The sequence below is a fragment of the Colobus angolensis genome, unplaced genomic scaffold (genome assembly GCF_000951035.1).
Source record: "Colobus angolensis palliatus isolate OR3802 unplaced genomic scaffold, Cang.pa_1.0 Scaffold389, whole genome shotgun sequence".
In the NCBI taxonomy this organism is placed as follows: domain Eukaryota; kingdom Metazoa; phylum Chordata; class Mammalia; order Primates; family Cercopithecidae; genus Colobus; species Colobus angolensis.
The window spans coordinates 1,406,777-1,424,922 of NW_012117254.1; the positions used below are offsets into that span (position 1 = coordinate 1,406,777).

The 18,146-nt window shown below is 48.8% G+C and overlaps 1 protein-coding gene across 1 annotated transcript in view; it reads right to left on the reverse strand.

The window, feature by feature from the left end:
* Positions 1-801: 801 nt before the first annotated feature.
* Positions 802-18,146, reverse strand: part of MAMLD1 (mastermind-like domain containing 1) — a 68,207-nt gene continuing 50,862 nt past the window's right edge. Inside the window, exons 4-6 of the mRNA XM_011954675.1 lie at positions 4,962-5,046; positions 2,461-3,014; positions 802-2,391 (exon numbers count right to left, since the gene is read on the reverse strand). Coding sequence (XP_011810065.1) covers positions 1,888-2,391; positions 2,461-3,014; positions 4,962-5,046 — 1,143 coding nt within the window. The 3' untranslated portion in view covers positions 802-1,887. The remainder of the gene's footprint in view (positions 2,392-2,460; positions 3,015-4,961; positions 5,047-18,146) is intronic.

Here is an 18,146-nt window from a genome sequence, read left to right on the forward strand (position 1 = left end):
AAGAGCTGGAGTGTTGGGATAATGACTCTTTCTACGACCCCTCTGTCCCACGTCTGGTCCCTGGACTGGGGAGGTCTGCTTCCAATCCCATTGGTCGATCATTGTCCCTTGTCATAGCCATTGAGAATTTTGGCAGGGGGCATGTTCTTAGAGCGTTTTTAGGCTCTGCAGGACATAACAGCTCTGCCTCAGAGCATATGCCTTTCTCAGCTCCTGAAAGCCACTGATTAAATTGGAACATTTTGTACCTTAGAGATGAGGATATCAACTCTTCCAGCCAGTTAGAGGGATAAATGTGATGATGCATTCAATTGTGACTACATCTGATCCCAACTGTTGCTTCAGCTGCACTCCTACAGCACATGGTGGGAGGTGTGCATCCCAATAGCTACCTCCCCACTTTTGGGGAGATGTGGTTCCATCCATGACACCTGGATACCCGCCTAGCAGGTTCTGGTCTATCAGGTGGCAGGGTCTGGTCAAAGAAGGGCATGCGTGGTCTTCGGCAAAGAAGACAGGACGGTGGTGCAGAGAGTCTAGACCCTCAGGGCAAGTCCCCGCCACCCCTGCTCCCAGGGCAGTTGTCTTTGTGGCCTCCCATCCCTCTCTGTTTCATCCTCTATAAAATGAGGGGCTGAGCCCCAAATAACAGGCTTCTTTGCTGTGATGCAAAACTGCCAAATCTTTCTTTCTGACACACAAGGCATTGAGCAGCCTCTGAAGTAAGCAAAGCCACTAGCAGGCTTCCTGACTTGGCTTTGTAGGTACTGAATACTCCCTTGAAAAATAAAAACATAGAGGCACTTTTCTCCTGGCTGTTTATTACAGAACGAAGAAAAAACACACTGGCTTGAAACAGACGCCAGATTTCAAATGCAGAGGCGAAATACGAGGTGGCAATTAAAATGTGATTACACAAAGTCTGGACACTGAGGAAAGGTTACAGGACAGTGGGTGTGGGTTTTCTATAACAGACACTTAAATATACATGACAATAATTGCAGATAGAAACCATCAAAGACAAACGCCAAATCAACTATTAATGTTTACAGATGTTCCCCCTCAAACCACAGAGCCTTACATCAAAACAAATACTGAAAGGCTTTAAACCAGGAACAGCTCGCCTTCACCCCACGAGGGTGCACACAAGCTGGGCTTTTTCTCTCGGTCTGAATGGTAAAGGGAGGAGGATACTCTAGCTCCTCAAGGTGGATTGCTGAGACAGTGCTCGGCTCACACGTTCTCTCTGTGCCTCTCCCAGATCTGGAGAACTCTCTCTGTCTCCTGGTAAAGTGTCTCTGTGGGGCACTTAACGATAAAACGGCTTCTGCTGTAAATGCTCATTAGGAAAGAGCTAGCGGAGACTGAAAGGTTTGCAAAAGAGATTAAGAATCACACAAGGCAATAGGATTTTTAGTGAACGTAGAAATAAATGGCCAAGTGGTTTTCTATTTGGCATTTGTCAACTTGCACAACAACTCTTGGTCACATCCACATTGCTCATTGCATCAAAACCATAAGCGACTCAGCCACCTAGCTTAACAAGGTATCACTGGAGCAAACAACACAGTCCGCATATTTGTAACAATGTATAATAAACACAAAACAAGGCATAGTAAACACAACTCTACTGAAACAAAAGCCGTCGCTTTATTTACAAAGTCACAAAATGAAGTATAAATACTTCTGTCATTAATGTTTAGGAAAACCATTTACAAAATTTTCAAATATGTACACGTAGCTTGAAAAATCACCAGCTTTCCATTTTGTCACAGGTAGAGGGAGGGATAAGCATGGGCTGACAACACCACTCAAACTGTAACGGGAGACACCTGCGGGTCTAGAGCGACGTCAGCGTGGGCGTTTCTATAGGCATCCTGCTCAGATTTAAAGCGCCCCAGCATCCTGGGTGACTTGTCCAGCATTCTGGGCTGTGGCATTTTGAGCAGCAGCATGCTGTTCCAAAATGTCATCGATCAGCCTCAAGTTGCACACCCAGTCTTCATCTGGGCTCACACAGGGGCCTTTCAAGAGAGCTTCAATGAAATCTACCTCATTGCAGTCAGGTGACGAAATCAGATCATTTGGTGGGGGTTGGGGGTGGCGCAAAAAGTCGGCAGGTGGCAGCTCAGGGGGAATACCCGTTCTGTTGAACGGACATGGGAACTGGCTGGCGGCAACAGCAGAAGCAGCAGCAGCGGTGGCAGCAGCAGCCACATAGCTCGGTGGCTCGATGCCCTGTATGGGGCTCAGGGGACTAAAGCTGGCCATACCCTGCTGGAGGAACTTGGTGGTGTTTGCTACAGGCACCGGGCCCCGCACCGGGCTCTGCCTGAGGCTCTGGCTGCCCAGCAGGCTGAAGCTGGGGTTGCTGGCCAGAACAGCACTCACCTTCTGGCCAGGCCTGCCTTCAGAGGCCATCTGATTGGGAGTTGCAACTGTCTGCTGCGATGGGAACACTGGGGCCATCAGGGGCACTCTTATAGGCGCCTTGGCAAAGATGGAGTTGCTATCAAAATGCTGCTGAACGCTATTATCCACTTGGCTCAGGGGTGGTTTCCCCGAAACTGCTGTGATCACAGCTGCTGCCGCTGTGCCCCATGCAGCATTGTTAAACACAGTGGGAATTCTTGGCACACTAGGCCGTCTGAGCTGGTGGGGACTCAAGGACTGGGTGCCCAGGGAGCTGGGACAGAACCCAGGCAGGGGCACTTCTGGTGGGGTGGCCTTGGGACTCTGCATATGCTGGCAGACAGGGCCAAGACTGCCCAGGGGAGTCTGGCCTGAGGGTGAGGGGATGGGAAACTGGGAGCTGGACGTGAAAATTCCTTGCCGCTTCCCCAGAGTTGGTGAGATCACTTCCATGCCCTCGCAGCTCTGGTGCCTGCTGAGTGGGATCATTCCTGGACACAGATTGTTCTGAAGGAGCCCAGTTCTGGGTGGCATCAAGTGCTTGCTAGATGGGGGGCTTGCCTTGATCCGGCTACACTTGGAGGTGACTTGTTCTTGGACGGCTACATACAGAGAGAATTGGGGATCAGTTCCAAAGGCATCCTCGACTTGGGCTGTGGCCACCGGAGTGGGGCTCCTGGCCCAGCACGGACTTCTCACCTCCCGCCCTTGGCTCTCTACTGAGCCCCCCGACCCTGCTCCCCAGTTGCTCACAATTCCCCTCATTTCTCTGCCCTCAGCCTGGACTTCTGTTCTTCTGGGAAGCTGCCCCAACTTCCTAGGTCCATGCTCACCAAAAGCAGATCACACTGGACTGAAATGCCAGCTGATTTGTCTCTTCAAGAAAATTGGAAGCTCCCGGAGGCCAGAGTCCATGTCTGCTTTTACACTCAGTGCTCTGTATGCAGGGCCTGGCACTGCCCACCCTTTGACAGGTGGTGCATATTTTGTAGAAGGAAGGAAGGGGCCAGGTGGGGTGGGCTGGTGGCGGGAGCTAGCTCAGTCTCTTCAATTCTCTACCCAATGGATGTGACCTGGGACAGCAAGTGAGTGTGGTGAGTAAGTGCGGGTGGTGCTTTGTTCCCCTCTGTTCTCCTCATAGCCAAGATGGTCTCTGAGTCCAGATCTGGGGCTCAGACAACATTTGTACAACTGAGCTGTAATGAGGTTCCTTTCTGAAGGCTGAAATCTAGGAGCTGACATTCTGGACTCCCTGAGTTCTGAAGAGCCTGGGGATGGAGAGACATGGAGCAGAAGATGGAAGGTAGAGTCCCAGGTGCCTAAGATGGGAAATGCATCTCCCCTCATTGTCATGAGAGTCCATTCTAGCTGATATCTACTGTGGCCAATATCTACAGGTACTTTTTTGGAGTGGACACTGAGTCATGTAGCAGTCATATGGTTTACCCAAAGTCAGGTAGGGGAGACAGTGCAATCAGGGCACAAGCCCAGTGTGTCTGACCCACCGAAGAGTCCATGCTTGTATCTACAAAAATGATTTTTTTATCTTGTAATGGTGCCTAGCTTCTTTTATTATCATGGCATGTGTATGTTTTTCAACTAGGTTGCAATCTAGCCTTATAAGGTTAACCTCCTGGAGGCCACCAGCCTTCCTGAAACTTGTCTGTGCTGTCCCTGCAACTGGAGTGTGCCCAATGTGGCACTCCAGCCTGGACAAGTGGGACACAGACTCTGCTGGTATCAGGCCAAAAGAGGTCTTCCATAAGACTGGAGGAGCAATGGTGTAGAGGTGTCACGGGCTACAATAAAGATGCTGACCACCTGTCTGAGGGCAAGCAGCCTCTCCTGACCCTCAGACAAATGCTGAGTGTTCCCAAGACTACCCTTGGCCTGGTGCAATCTCACCCCACTGGTGCATAAGGGTTGCTGAACTCATGACTCCTTGGCTAGCCTGCAAGCTCCAGGAAGTGGGAACTACATCAGGCTTTTTGCTAACTGCTGTATCCTAGGCCAATAAATGTTGATCACATTTATAGTGGGGACCCCTGCTATCTATCTGTGGAGGCTCCGGGAGCCCCTGACACAAATTTTCTGAAGCAGAGCCTCCCCAATCCCTTTTCCATTTCTTATACCTGACAGATGTACCAGAAACCCATTAGAAATGGAAGGTCACTGCAGCAGTGTGTGAATATGTGTGTGGGAGAAGGGCAGGATCGGAGCCCTGCGGGTGTGGCAGCCCCCAAGTGATTCTAATCCAGATCCTAGCGGGTGTGTCCCTGTCCCATTGAAATAGCTGCTTTAAGGGGCCTGACTCAGGGAAATCAGTCTCTTGAATTAAATGATGATTTTGGAGTCATTTAGACCAGGCCTTCAATTGGGATCCTGCTCTTAGAGTTGGATGAATTATTTAACCGTTTTTCAGATCTCCTCTCTCTCAATGCTTTCAGAAACACAGACAGTAACTGCTTACTCTGAAATGAATTCTCACCCCACTTCCACATATGCACCCCTTGCCCACCGCCTTGGGAACACTGGCCTTAACTGCTTACCTTGAAATGGGCTCATCTGTTGGGAGATATACGCATTCTGCCGTTCAGGGGTCATTGCCATATGACCTGATCTCTGTTCCTCTTGCTAAACAGAACATGAAAAAGACAAATTAGATTACAGCTACCAATAAATAATTAGCCTGAGGATCACTGTGTGGGGATCTAGGACTTGGCTTTGGTGTAGCAGAAAGCATGAATGAACACACCAACACACATTTGCATGCATGCCCCACCCTCTCGAGCAAAATTCCACAGGTATAAATAAGATTCTGCACCTGGGTTAAAAACACCAACTGCAACAGCATAGAATGGAGCAGGAGAGACAGAACTTAATAGCAAGAGCACACAGAAAAAAGATTTAGGCATTTTGGATGTCCATCTGCTCAGGATGGGTCAGCAGTGAGATGCGGTCACCAAAAGAACAAATGTAACTTTAGGTTGCATTAATAGAAGCAGAGTATGTAGAAGGAGGGAGGTGACAGTCCTGTGCTAACTCTGCCTTGGCCAGACTATACCCACAGGAGTCTGGGCATGCCAGTCTCAGGGAGACCCAGACAGACTGGCTGCATTCAGAGGATGGTAAGTAATGAGAGTGGGGATTGGACTTCAAATTACCCAGACAAAGAATGGCTGAGCAAGCCGAGGATACTGTGGCTGGGGCAGAGCAGACTGTGGGCTATGTAGTGGTGGATGCCTAGCCTCTGCAGGGCTGTCATAGGGAAAGGACATTGGGAAGAGGACCGAGGCTTGTTCCTGGTGGTCCTGGCATGAACGGCCGGATGATCACATGGTCAGGTGGACACAGTCTCCAACACTGGGAGTAGCCAAACACTTACTGCCAACTTCCCGCCCTTCTCCTGACTAGTTGCAGCACAGGCAATTCGGAGGAGCTTCCTGTCGCCATCTGAAAGCTGGCGGGGTGGGCAGGGGGAGGAGTGAGCCAAGTTTTAAGGCCGCAGTTTCAGCACTCAGTCTGGGATCGGCTCAAGGAGCAAAGGGGAAGAACATAGCCAGGAGGGAATAACATGAAAGCCCCCAGACCCAGAGAAGGCATGACTTGCTCTGAGACCGTCAGCCAATTGGTGTCAGGTTGTGAGCTGGATCCAGGTCTGACTCCCAGTCCAGTGCTTGAAGCCTCCTCACCCCACGTAGTGAGGGGAGCTCGGCCATATCTGCTGAACTGCTGCCATCTCTCTCCCCTTCTCAACCACCAAGGCAGCTCTGTCTGGGAGCACATGCTCCAAGTCCACTTTCTGGTCTGTGTCCCCCCAGATGCCAGAGGACTTGACTCTACAACACGGTCTGCCCGTGCAGTGCCTGCTTTTCCAGCAAAGGGCTTCTGGGAACCCTTCTCTGCACTCGGTGGGGCTGGCGGGAGTGAGGCGGGGTAGAGACCCAGTGCTTGGGACTGTGCCCGGCTCTCAGGCCTGGCAGCAGTTCCTGGCCTTGGTTCCTGCCAAGGCAGAGAGGACAAACACATGGCACCGGGAAGACTACACCAGAAGCGATTCCACCAGACTGGGGTTTGCTTTTCTATCCCGCCCTTAGCCTGCTTCCTGTCCTGGTCCCTGCCTCCCCCTCCACTGGAACTGCTGTGTGGGCAGCGAGGGGCTGTTTCTCAGCTGCCCTATGGAGCTGCCCTCTCCCTGCTGAAGCACTGGCAAGGCGGCAAGGGGTGGGGGTGGGGTGGGATCTGCCTTCTCAAGCTCTCATTATACTGAGCATGTCTCACTCATTATTTTATGGCATCTAGCAACACCCCATGTGGACACTGAGGAGCATGGGGGTCACATGACCACTTCCCAAGGCCACAGCATCCGGATCTGCCTGAGATGGTCAGGGTTGGCGGCCACTGCTGAAGGCAGTGCTTTCACTTTGGCTCTTCTCCTTGTACCAGCCTCAGGACATCAGGGCAGAAGATCTACAGTCCCCAGCTTACTGATGTGACAGCAGAGGCTCAGAGAGGTTCAATGACTTGCCCAAGGTGACACGGCTACGAAGTACAGTATCTCCTAACTGCAAACCAGGTGCTTCCGCTGCTTCTGGGGACAGATTCCTGGGTGGCTGGCTAAGGCTAAACGGTCCTTAACTCCATCCCCACCGGTTGCTGCATTCGTTTCATCAAATAACACAGTTGTACAGAGGTAGGGGTTGGGGGGAAGGGGCAGATGGAGGCTAGAGAGTGTGACTAAGGAAACAGCAGGGGAAGTGTGGTAAAGTCCAAAGGGAGGGACGGAAAGAGAAAGCCAAGCCCAGGGGCGTGCCAGACAAAAGGAAAGGCCGCGCCCGGGCAGGGCAGGCTTCAGCGGGTGCCGGGGCGTCGTCATCCTTGGAAGCACACATTCCAGAGGACCCCGGAGTCTAATGGAAAAGCTGGCCAGCATATCACTATGGAAACTGCCAAGGCCACACAATGCTGCTGACACCCAGCCTGGGTGCCGGCGGCCAGCTCTGCAGGACCTTCAAGTCTAGGGTGCCACCAGCAAGCGAGGGCCCTCCATGGACTCTTCACCTTACGGCACTGTCCAGAGCCACCGCCAGTCCTCTGCTCCTATGCTGGTCCTGCCGTCCCTGGCAAAAGGAGCCAGAGCATTGTCTCCAGGCCTCCCGAGGAGGCTCCCATCCTTTGTTCTGAATCAATGTGCTCCAAAGATAAGCCTCAAGAAAACAGTTGTTGCCTTTTGACACTGACAATTAGAATCGTTGGAAAATGGAGAAAACAGGAAATGACAAATGGTTTCAGTGACCAGGAGGAAACCGTGCCTGAAAGTTGCTGCTTTGTGACTGGGACACTTGCTTTCTGTTCTCTTATGAAGGACGGCCTAGGCCGTGTGGCCTTTTATAAACAAAGCTATGAAGGGGTCGTCAAATTTTCTAGGGTTGCAACTGTGGCACTAGGTCCTATTGTGCCAGGTGACACTGACAAGCAGCACTGAGTTCTGTGCGAGCCCAGGTGTGCTTCTCTCATGGTGACCCCCAGAGAACTAAGACCCGGCTCTTCCTCTGTCACACCCCCTCCCAGCTCCCACCCTCAGACAAGGGACCACATTCACAGACAGTCTCAGCCAAGATGACAACCTTGGAAGTCCTTGGGATGCCCTTCTAGAAGCTTCAGGCTGATGCCAGGAAGCTGTAAAGCCCTCACCTGTCCCTGGGGGTTGTGTGCTGGGCAGGAGAGAGGGGAAAAAGCCCAAACTCCACCACTGCCTGCTGGCACAACTGAGCCCACACCAGGCACTGCACCAGCTTCACTCACCAGCCAACACATGCTAATGTCTCCTGTTTACCCAGGTGCAATCACCTGAGTGCTGCCTTCTCACCACTACACGGGAAGAATGATCTCGTTACCAATTCAACCACTTAAGCGGGCAAAAGGACTCCAACTGGGGAAAGGCAGAGTACAAACGATCAGGGGGACTGAGACAGATGCCCACAAAACGTTCCTGGATTTCAGACGGATTCGGGCTGAAGTTCCTTGCCCCATGATCCCCTGGAGGAGAGCATCCTGACTCGGACAAGAATTCAAATGACATAGCTTCTGGGGGATGGCAGTGAATGGATCCAAAGCCTTGTTTTATAAAGAATGTGGAGGAAGGGAGGAAGGAAAGGAGGGAGGGGGAGAGAGAGAGGGAGACAGAAGAAAGAAGAGGAAGAGAAGGAAGAGGAGGAGGAGGAAGGGGAGGAGGGAGGAGGAGGGAGAAGGGAAAGGGGGGACAGAAGAGGGGAGGGAGGGGGGAGATTATCTACCCCTCCAGCTAGGAAACTCCTGTCTCCTTTCCCAGCAGACACTGCTCCATGAGTGCCCCCACAGACAGCCAGCCTGCCACACAGCAAAAGGGCTCAGCTACCTGTCCCAAAGGTTGAGCACTAGTGTACTCCACAAGAAAAAGCACCTTCTTTTGTACTTTTTGGAAGCTGGAATTAGAAACAACTCATTCACACTTCTGACTTTTCCTTTGGAATGAGAAGAAGATAGTATACTGCATGGGACCACCACACATTCAAGATCTGAGTGGTGGGGACCCCCACCCCCACATGGGTGGAGCCCCCTGAGACCCATGGGCTCTGACTGGCCATGGCCCATAGATAGTGACAACGTAGGCAGTGCTGTCTGAAGTCGAGCTGGAGGATGGATGGATGCTCTTAGGAAAAAATTCCCTTCAGTCGTCCTTCGGATACTATAGCGGCTTCCTAAAATGAATGGCAGGCAAGTTTTGATTGTTTCCTAAGTTCCTCCTAACTCTCAGAGCCTGTGACTCAGCTTCTCCAGAATGCCTGCAGGGAGGCAGGACCATTGGGAGTAATGAGCACGAATTGGGTCACTTCTCCCAGTGGACTGTTAACACCAAGATCTGGGGTGGAACCCACTGAACACCTGCCCTTTTGCGTTGCCTTGGCTCAGTGCCTTTCCTTGCCCAGAATGCAGCCAGAGGGATACGGGCCACAGTAACTCTGGGGCCCCTGAACTTACCTTCCCGAGACCCTGATGGGAAGGTATTGCTTACATGACAGTCCAGTCAGCCCCTCTGTCACTCAGTTGACGAACATTGATCATGGGTCTACTGTGGGCCAGGCTTTGTTCCAGGCATGGGGATAACACTGTTTGTCTCTACTCTTATGGACACAAGTAAATCAATCAAAGCAGATAATGCTCTAATGACCACCCAGTAGGGTGAAGGAATGGAGAGTGGGCAGGTGCTAGCAGAAACCTAAGGTCAAGTCATGGGACCCCAACGGGGAACTGGAACCTGCCACACCATTTTCTATGTTAGGGATCTTTCCTTGCTCTTCTGGAGACCTCACCCATGGTAACGGTGCTGCCTGCAGGTTTGAACTGGTCTGAACCTGTCACTGGGGCTTCACAAAAGGAATGCCATTGAAAGCAAATGGCAGAGGTCTGTGTATGAAATTCTTTTTACCCTTTGTTTTCTGTCTTCCCACACGACCTATGACTGCTGCGAACTCTATTCTGACTCCTCAGTCTTGGCGGGTCTGGGAAGAACTTGGTTTAGATGCTAGGAATGATCCTGGGCAAAGGAAACAAATATATTTCCAGCTTGCCTTTCTTCTTCCCCTGTGGTGCCTGCATCCTCTGTCTCGCACTGACTCACAGGCTGGACTGACAAGGCAGCTGTGTTGAGAGGGAGGATTTAGTGAATGCCAGGCCTGACCCTCAAAGGCCCCCAGGTGGGGCCAATTTCCAAGGTTCTTAGAGAAGATTTGGGGCCACAAATCTGCTCTGCCCCGTCAGTGCTGAGTGAAAGCTGTTGGCTTGAGAAGAGAGAGAATAAGTGAGGGACAAGAATTCTCAAGGCAAGCTAGCTGAGATCCTTTCATTTGTGGCTTCCAAAGAGGGAAAGGCAAGGCAGACAAGGGTGGAAACAGCGACATCCTGAGGGGACGATGTCCGTTTTGCTAATTCCGTTTCCCTGGCAGCTTTGTGCTGGACAAGATTTCTCTGGTTTCAGCTGAAGAGTGAACAGCTGAGGAGCTCTGTGACTCTGAGAGAGAGAGAGAAATCAATAGCCCTTGAAAGGAAAGCACTGCTTGTTCTTCCAGGCCAGGGCAGGCAGGATAAAGAGAACAAGGCTGTACATACCAAAGCAGAATTTCCATTAAAGGCCAGAATCCTGGGAGGCCCTTTCAGCTTAATGACCATCTTCTGATCACTATCACTTAGAAAATGTTCATGTCTCCAGTTTTCTCTGCAGATAGGGCAGACATCCTGTGCACATTGTTATTTTATGCACCAGATGCAATTCTCTGCAAAGGCCCCCTCTGGCTGGTATCCATCCGCTTGCTCTCATGACCACTAATGTGACTCTGGGGGCAGGTCAGATCCCAACTCACAGCCCTCTTGGACAAACTTGGTTTGGATTCCTTCTGCCTGTACTACCTACTGGACTGCCAGTCCTCCAGTAGGGCAATCCAACTTCCTGCCTCTAGGGTGTGGGAGTCCTGGGCGGGGTTTGGAATTCACAGCAGATGGCTGGCAGGAGAGGCAGTTCCCGAGCACCCACTAGGTACCAAGCAGCAGGTATCAGGTGCAGGGCTTCGGAGGTGCAGAAGAACAGCCCCTGTCCCCCTCAGGTGCCCAGTCTGGCCTCAGGGACAGAAAGGCAGGGATGGAAATGGGGTACTGGAAGGCGCACAGCTGAGGGAGAGAGCAACTGCACCCTGGACAATCCCCCACTCATTTGCCTGGAGGTGGGGCTGAGGCACCTGGAGCACTCCGCTTGCTTGGGTTTTTCCTTTGCCAAAGAATGCCGGGCAGAAAGTAGAGAACAAGCAGGCCCAGGAAGCACTAGAAGTCACTCATGGGTGGACAGAGTTTTACCTTCGGAGCTGTCACCTCCTGTGTTCCTCCCAGCAACCCTGTGAGGCAGGCGGGCAGGCTGAGCAGGGGACTGTGCCCCATTGACAGATGAGGAAAGCGAGGCTCAGGGGGAAGTGACTTACCTGCGGCATCGCAGCTAGGCAGTAGTGGAGCGGGCACCTGCCTCCAGGCCTTCGGATCCCAGCTGCCCCAGGGCGCTGCCTCTGAGGTGCTGTACGAGGAGGTGACTCTGGCCAGCTCATGAGCAAAGGAGCTGCTGGGCAGGAAGGACTCACTCCCCAGGGCCTGGCAGGATGGGGGCTGTCGCCCGAGGCTGACCTGGGGGGGCCTGGCTTCCCCAAGCTTGCAGGCTTTGTCTACATGAGTCTACAACAACCGATTGAACAATCCATCAGCTGCTTGGCCACAGAATGGTTCTGACTGATCTTGTTACTGCCCTGAGTGCCTAGCTGGGTTGTTTGGGTGTTGTGGTTATACCCACCAACTGGCTTGATGGAACAAAACCAAACAGCTTTGTGAGCTTAGCTTGTCTTGGGTCGCAGACTTCTTTGAGAAGCAGTTATAGGCTATGGTTTCTCTCCACAGAAAAAGCACTTATGGTGTCTCTCCCTTTCCAGCCCGCCAACATTTTACATCTAATTTTGGGGGGCTTTCTGGGCCACTTAATACCCATCCGTGGATCTCACGTGAAGACTCCCCTGGCTTGAGAAATCACTGTCTTGTTGAAAATGGGAGCAAAGCTAAGTCAGATAGCTGGTTCATCTGCAATGACTTTGACCAAGCCTGAACCCACCCTACCCCACCCCACCCCACTGACCACCCCCCACAACGGAGCACACAACTCTAAACTGGTTTGTAGGTATGTGTGTGTAAACACACTGAGGAATCTGCAAAACCAAATGGTGAGTGCAAAACCAAACAGTCATGAGTAAATCTCACAATAACTACGTCCTGAGCTGCAGCCCTTGTTGAACTATACCCTACTAGGGCCCCAAGATTTTAGGACTTCTGTGGGTGGGACCTCCCCTTTCTATCATGCTTTAGAAGTCAGGGATTTCACCAGAATTGAATGTGTTGAACATATGACCCATTTTTTTCAGCCAAAGGCAGTTAAAATAACTTCATACTTGATATCTATGTCAGCAAAAGCTGCAAAACGCAAATGGGTGGCTGCTAAGAGCCCTGACACCCTGACGAGCACACCAAGTGCTTAGCAACAGTGGTGTCCAAAGGACCAGGTGGAAGCCTGCCTTGATGAGAAGTTGCTCTTCTTTCTACATGAAGCAGCACCTCTACTCTCCTGCTTTTAATACCTGAGCTGTGAGTGATCATCTATGTCCATTAGCAAACATCCCAGTGGAGAAGGAAACACTCATACCCGAAATCTAAGCTACATAGTTGGAATCACTTCAATTTATTGCAATAAACACATACTAAGCACCTATTGTGGGGCAAGTCTTTGCAATAGATAATAGTTCAGTACATATTTTGATGTAATATTTGAAATAACAATAAAAATTGCCACCACTGAATTTATTGAGCATTTGCTGTGCTTTAGGCACTAACCCAGGTTCTTTAAATATTTGGTTTTATTTGATCTGCATAAACAGCCACCTATGAGAAAGGGACTATTATTGTCCTTATTTTACAAATGAGGCCACTGAGGCCCAGAGAGGTTAACTAAGTTGCCCAAAATCATACAGCCCATTAGTAGCAGAGCAGGATGCAAACCCAGGCTTGCCTCATTCCCAAGCCCACATGTCGTTTGCATTGGTATGGATGTGTGCATGTGTTTAGTCATTAGCATGTTATATGACAAGCCAGTTTTGAAACATAGAAACTTAAAATGTGCCATTAAGAAAAGTGCAGGCAAGGTTTTCTAAGGGGAGGTGTGGACCTCCGGACAAAATTTTAAGAACAAATTATAAATACTTAAAAATGGGAATAAGAAGACAACCTAACTACCTGAAGAGTTTTAGAGATGACTCATGCCCACCCTCTAAAACCCAAACAAAAACAACAAAGTCAAGAAAACCCATGAAATCTTAGCAAGCAATTTCTATGTACTTGTGAGAAGGATTTCTTTACCATTCTAATGGGATTTATGCCAACCATAGAGGTCTCAGTGCCCCTCCCGTGGGGTGGTTCGTGAGTAGAGAGCTGAGCTCAGTGGCCATCTGCAGCTTCATGAAATCAAGCTCCAGTTTGTCCTTGGAGCAAGGTTATCTGGGACATGAGCAGAGACATTGCTTTCTACAATGGACAATTCTTTCTGCCTGCATACCTAGCTCATTGATAACTTTAAACACCATTTTATAGCCACACTGGAGTTTTGAAGACCTCAATATGCAAATATTACTCTGGCTCTGATTACTTGTCTGCTCCATGACAACACACTCTAAAAGCAATGAATGGGGCTTATTTGTAGAGAACTGAAGCGTTTTAAGTTTTTGCTCAGGAATCCCTGGTAGCTTCGTGTGACTTGCAAGATATTAGTGATGGGTCAAGAAACAGGGCCCCCCATCAGCATTAACATACGCTTGCAGTGCCTCACTAGTCCATCAGGCAGAAAAAACTGCAGATGGCACATGGAAATGACCAGCGGTGGAAGATACCCCGACAGCGTGGGCAGTTCTATTTCAGCAGCAATCAAGAGGGGGCCTGGAGCCACTCAATCAAGTGGAGCAGGGTGGGAGCAAGCACTGTGCAGACCAATGCAATCCCCAGTTAAAACACAAAATAAATAAAACAGATGAGATTCAGTCTCTTGACTCTGACTGACTGGGAGCTTTATAGCTGATGCTTGTGTCTTTTCTCCATTTTATTTAATTAGGAAAAGAAACTGCTTATCACACACTCTAAGTGTGAGGTACAACCTCCACAGAAAAGGTTGTTAGGAACATTTCAATTTCTAGAAGTTTCTAAACATAAGGTAAATCCAGCTCTGTCCTTGGAATCACTGCGCATCTCAGAAAGGCAAATCGATCAGTAATTGGTAGGCATAATTACTAGCTCATGGACTGACAAGTTCTACACTATTTCAAATCTCACAGAAGTAAGCCATGGGACAGATAGAGTCTGATAGTGGTGCCCCGTTTCCTGGAGGGCACACCTGCTCATCCCCCTGGACCCTGGGCTTCTCATGATTGTCAGAGTGCTTGCTGGAACGAGGTCAACCCAGTTTCCCTTCCCCTGAAAAATCCTCCAATGGCTCACACCAGACTAGAGATGCAAGTGCTAACACATCCACCCTCTCAGCAGCCAGGTTTTGCGCTCCATAATGTCACGTACCCCCAGTTATACCAATCCCCTTGGAGCTCTCCAGACAGGCTGCCATGTGTGCTCGGCCCTCTGTGCTTGTGCTCCTTGGTTTGCCAAGCCTGGAATGCCCTTTCTCCATGATTGTACTCTGGGAATTCTGTGTGTCTTTTGAGATGAAGCTCCTCCACCCTGGAAATTCTGCCTCTCTTTCCAGGTCCAGCTTCTGTGGCTGAATACCCTTGGCTGACTGAACATTCTTGCTGGGCCAAGTCTTAATCATCTCTAAATCCCTTTGGTGTCCCGACAGTACCTAGCCCAGGCAAAGGGCTCAGCAAATACTTGCAAAATTCAATAAACTTTACTATGTTACTAGCTTGGCATGGTGTTCTAGGCACTTGGGAGATTATAATCTGGTGAACATTGTGCTAGCCTTTTTTTTGGGGATAAACATCAATGATAAACTGAGCCTTTACTCTCATTTTAGCATATCTACTCATCTCTTTGCAATGCTGGTTGGTTTATAAAACCCATCAGTAGAACAGAGAGTGATCATAATCATATGGTGAAAATAACATCAGCTTACACATTTACTGAACATGCTTTAGTGTGCTGGGCACTGAAATCTGTGCACACATGAATTTGAGATAGATTGTTCCTAGCTAATAAGACGAGGAAGTGGAGATGGGCTTACTCAGGTCACACAATAGCAAGGTGGGGTACAGACAGAAACCAAGCTAGAAACCAAGAAATTCCTGGGTTTGGAAATGCATGGGCTCCTTCTCTGCACATGGCGAGGAGCAGTCAGGTACTCCTCCTTCTTTCATACTGAAATAACTCTGCATTGTTGGCTGTTCTGTAACACTCTGTGCTATTCTGTAGCTCAAATGGCTCTGGTGCAAGAAGCTCAGATTATGACTAACCCCCATAGATATTCAGCTGCTTTGCAAGAAGTGGATGACTGCTCTGGGTTTATAAATTATTGACTAGATTGGATATTGGCCCAATCTTCACTCTGGTGATTCAGAAAGAGATGTATGTACATTTGCAAGGTTATAGTAGTGCACTCTAATTACACTGGCTTCTGAGAGCTTGTAGGTTTCTCGACTTAATCATTCTGGAATTAAGGTAATGGATCCTTAACACCTTTTCTTTCTCTGACCTTTACTAACCATGTAACATAAATGAGCAGAGAAAACCCAAGAAAGTGAACTGGAGACTTGATGAGTGTGCCAAAGGCACTCGGAGTCCAAGGTCCTCTGTGGCTCCCTGACTTCAGAAGCCAGCCTCAGTTGTTCAAGTCACTCGTGAGGTTACTATGCTAGAGCACTAAGTATTATCCAGATAGCCCAAAGAGGTGAAGGCAGACATGTGGAAGAACCTGGATTTTTGGGCAAGTTGGTGAATGCCTCCTGCCCCGTGTCAAAGAGAGGTGATAGGAGACAACTTTGTGAATTTGAAATAATGCACTGGGGAAACAGGAAAATGTCATGTGAGTCACTCTTCTTGGCTTTTTTCTTGCCATTACCGTACTTGGCCAAGTGAAAATGGGATTTCAATATATCATAAGTATGCATCTATTGATAACAATGCAAGAAAGCTGTACAATTCAAGTCTGAGATTTTGTAAGAAACAGAATCTCAGAATCTCTGTAAGCAGCACCGTCCAACAGAACTTCCCGAGTTGATGCTGAATCATCCCAGAAAGAATAGAATGCTCTAGAGCTGTGCTGTTCAATATGGTAGCCACTGGCCACATGAAGTGTGTAGCATTTGAAATGTGGCTAGTACAAATGAAGAACTGAATTTTTTTTTAAATTTTTTATTAATTTAAATAGTTACGTGTGACTGCTGGCTACAGCATTGGACAGCACAGCTCTTTGGCATAGAGGCTAAGAGTCCAGGCTCTGGAAAAAGAGTGTCTGGACTTGAATTATGGGTTTGCCACTTCCATGCTTTGTAATTGTGGGAGAGTTACTTAACGTTTCTGTGCCTTAATTTTCTCATGTGCCTTAATTTTCTCATCTGCAAAAGGGATTAATAGTTGTATATTATTCATAGAGTGGTAAAGGTTAGAAGGACTAATAGAATGAACACACATGCAGTGCCTGGCATATTGTATGCACTCCAGGAAGGTTAGCAGCAGTATTAATTAACAACAATACTTCCACCATGTATTGAGCCCCTTTCAACGGTCCAGGCACTGATCTATGACTTTTACACAGATTAGCCTAAAACTGGACATGCTGTTCTAGGTGTGGTCTGGCCAACATGACTCAGCAGGACCTGTGTTTTGGCAAAGTAAATTAATAATAATTGATGATGGCAATGATATTATAAATATTTATTGAGAACTTACTCAATGTAAGGCACTGACCCTTTCCCAGGGTCATTTCAATTAATGAATCCTCAGAACAATCTTATGAAGAAGGTACTATTATGATCCCATTGTAAAGATAAGGAAACTGAGGCACAAAAAGATTAAGCAACCTGCCCATGATCACCCATTGGTAAATGCCAGAGCCTAGACTAGAACCTAGGTATTGTCTGATTTCAAAGCCTGTGCCAAGCTTTGTGTGATCAAAGTGCCCAAGTGAAACTTTTGTTGTTGTAGTAAGTAGACTAGCAGCAAGAATATTTTGGAAGGCCACTGGGATTCTACAGCTGTGCAATGGCTGCAGGGCTGGCTGCTGTGAGACTCAGGTGTCTTCTTTTTATAATAACTGTACCTTGAAATGAGAAGAACTCCAAGTTGGGGAATCTCTGTTATGATATGTATGGTATGGTGGGTGGAGGGGGTAGATAAGTTTCACTAAAGAAATTCTGGCTGGGCACAGTGGCTCATGCCTGTAATCCCAGCATTCTGGGAGGCTGAGGTGGATGGATCACCTGAAGTCAGGAGTTCAAGACCAGCCCGGCCAACATGGTGAAACCCCATCTCTACTAAAAATATAAAAAGTTAGCTGGGCATGGTGGTGCATGCCTGTAGTCCCAGCTACTTGGGAGGCTGAGGCACAAGAATCACTTAAACCTGGGAAGTGGAGTTTGCAGTGAGCCAAGATCACGCCACTGCACTCCAGCCTGGGTGACAAAGTGAGACTCCACCTAAAAAAAAAAAAAAGAGAGAAGAAATTCTACAGAAAACTCTATGGTAGCGCCAATCCCATTCATTTGGTGGATCTGTTCTGTAAATTTGCATTTTGTAGAAGTTTTCTTGGAGCAGAGTACCCCCTAAGCAAGACCTGGAAGAGTTTAGGCTTTCCTGGAGTTTTTCAATCACAAATGTATATAATTTAACTTTAACATTTCAAAATGTAAGTGTTTATGGCTGACTGAAATTGACTGGGTCCAAAATCAAATTCACTTAATCATGTAAATTCTCAGATTTGAAATTTAATTACAGAATTAAGTTCAACTGATAAATTGCTACTTTGACAAGGGGAAAAAGAACCCAATAACAGAAAAAGGTAGAACCCATATAAAGAAATGAAGGAGGCTGGGCGCAGTGGCGCAAGCCTGTAATCCCAGCACTTTGGGAGGCCGAGACGGGTGGATCACGAGGTCAGGAGATCGAGACCATCCTGGCTAACA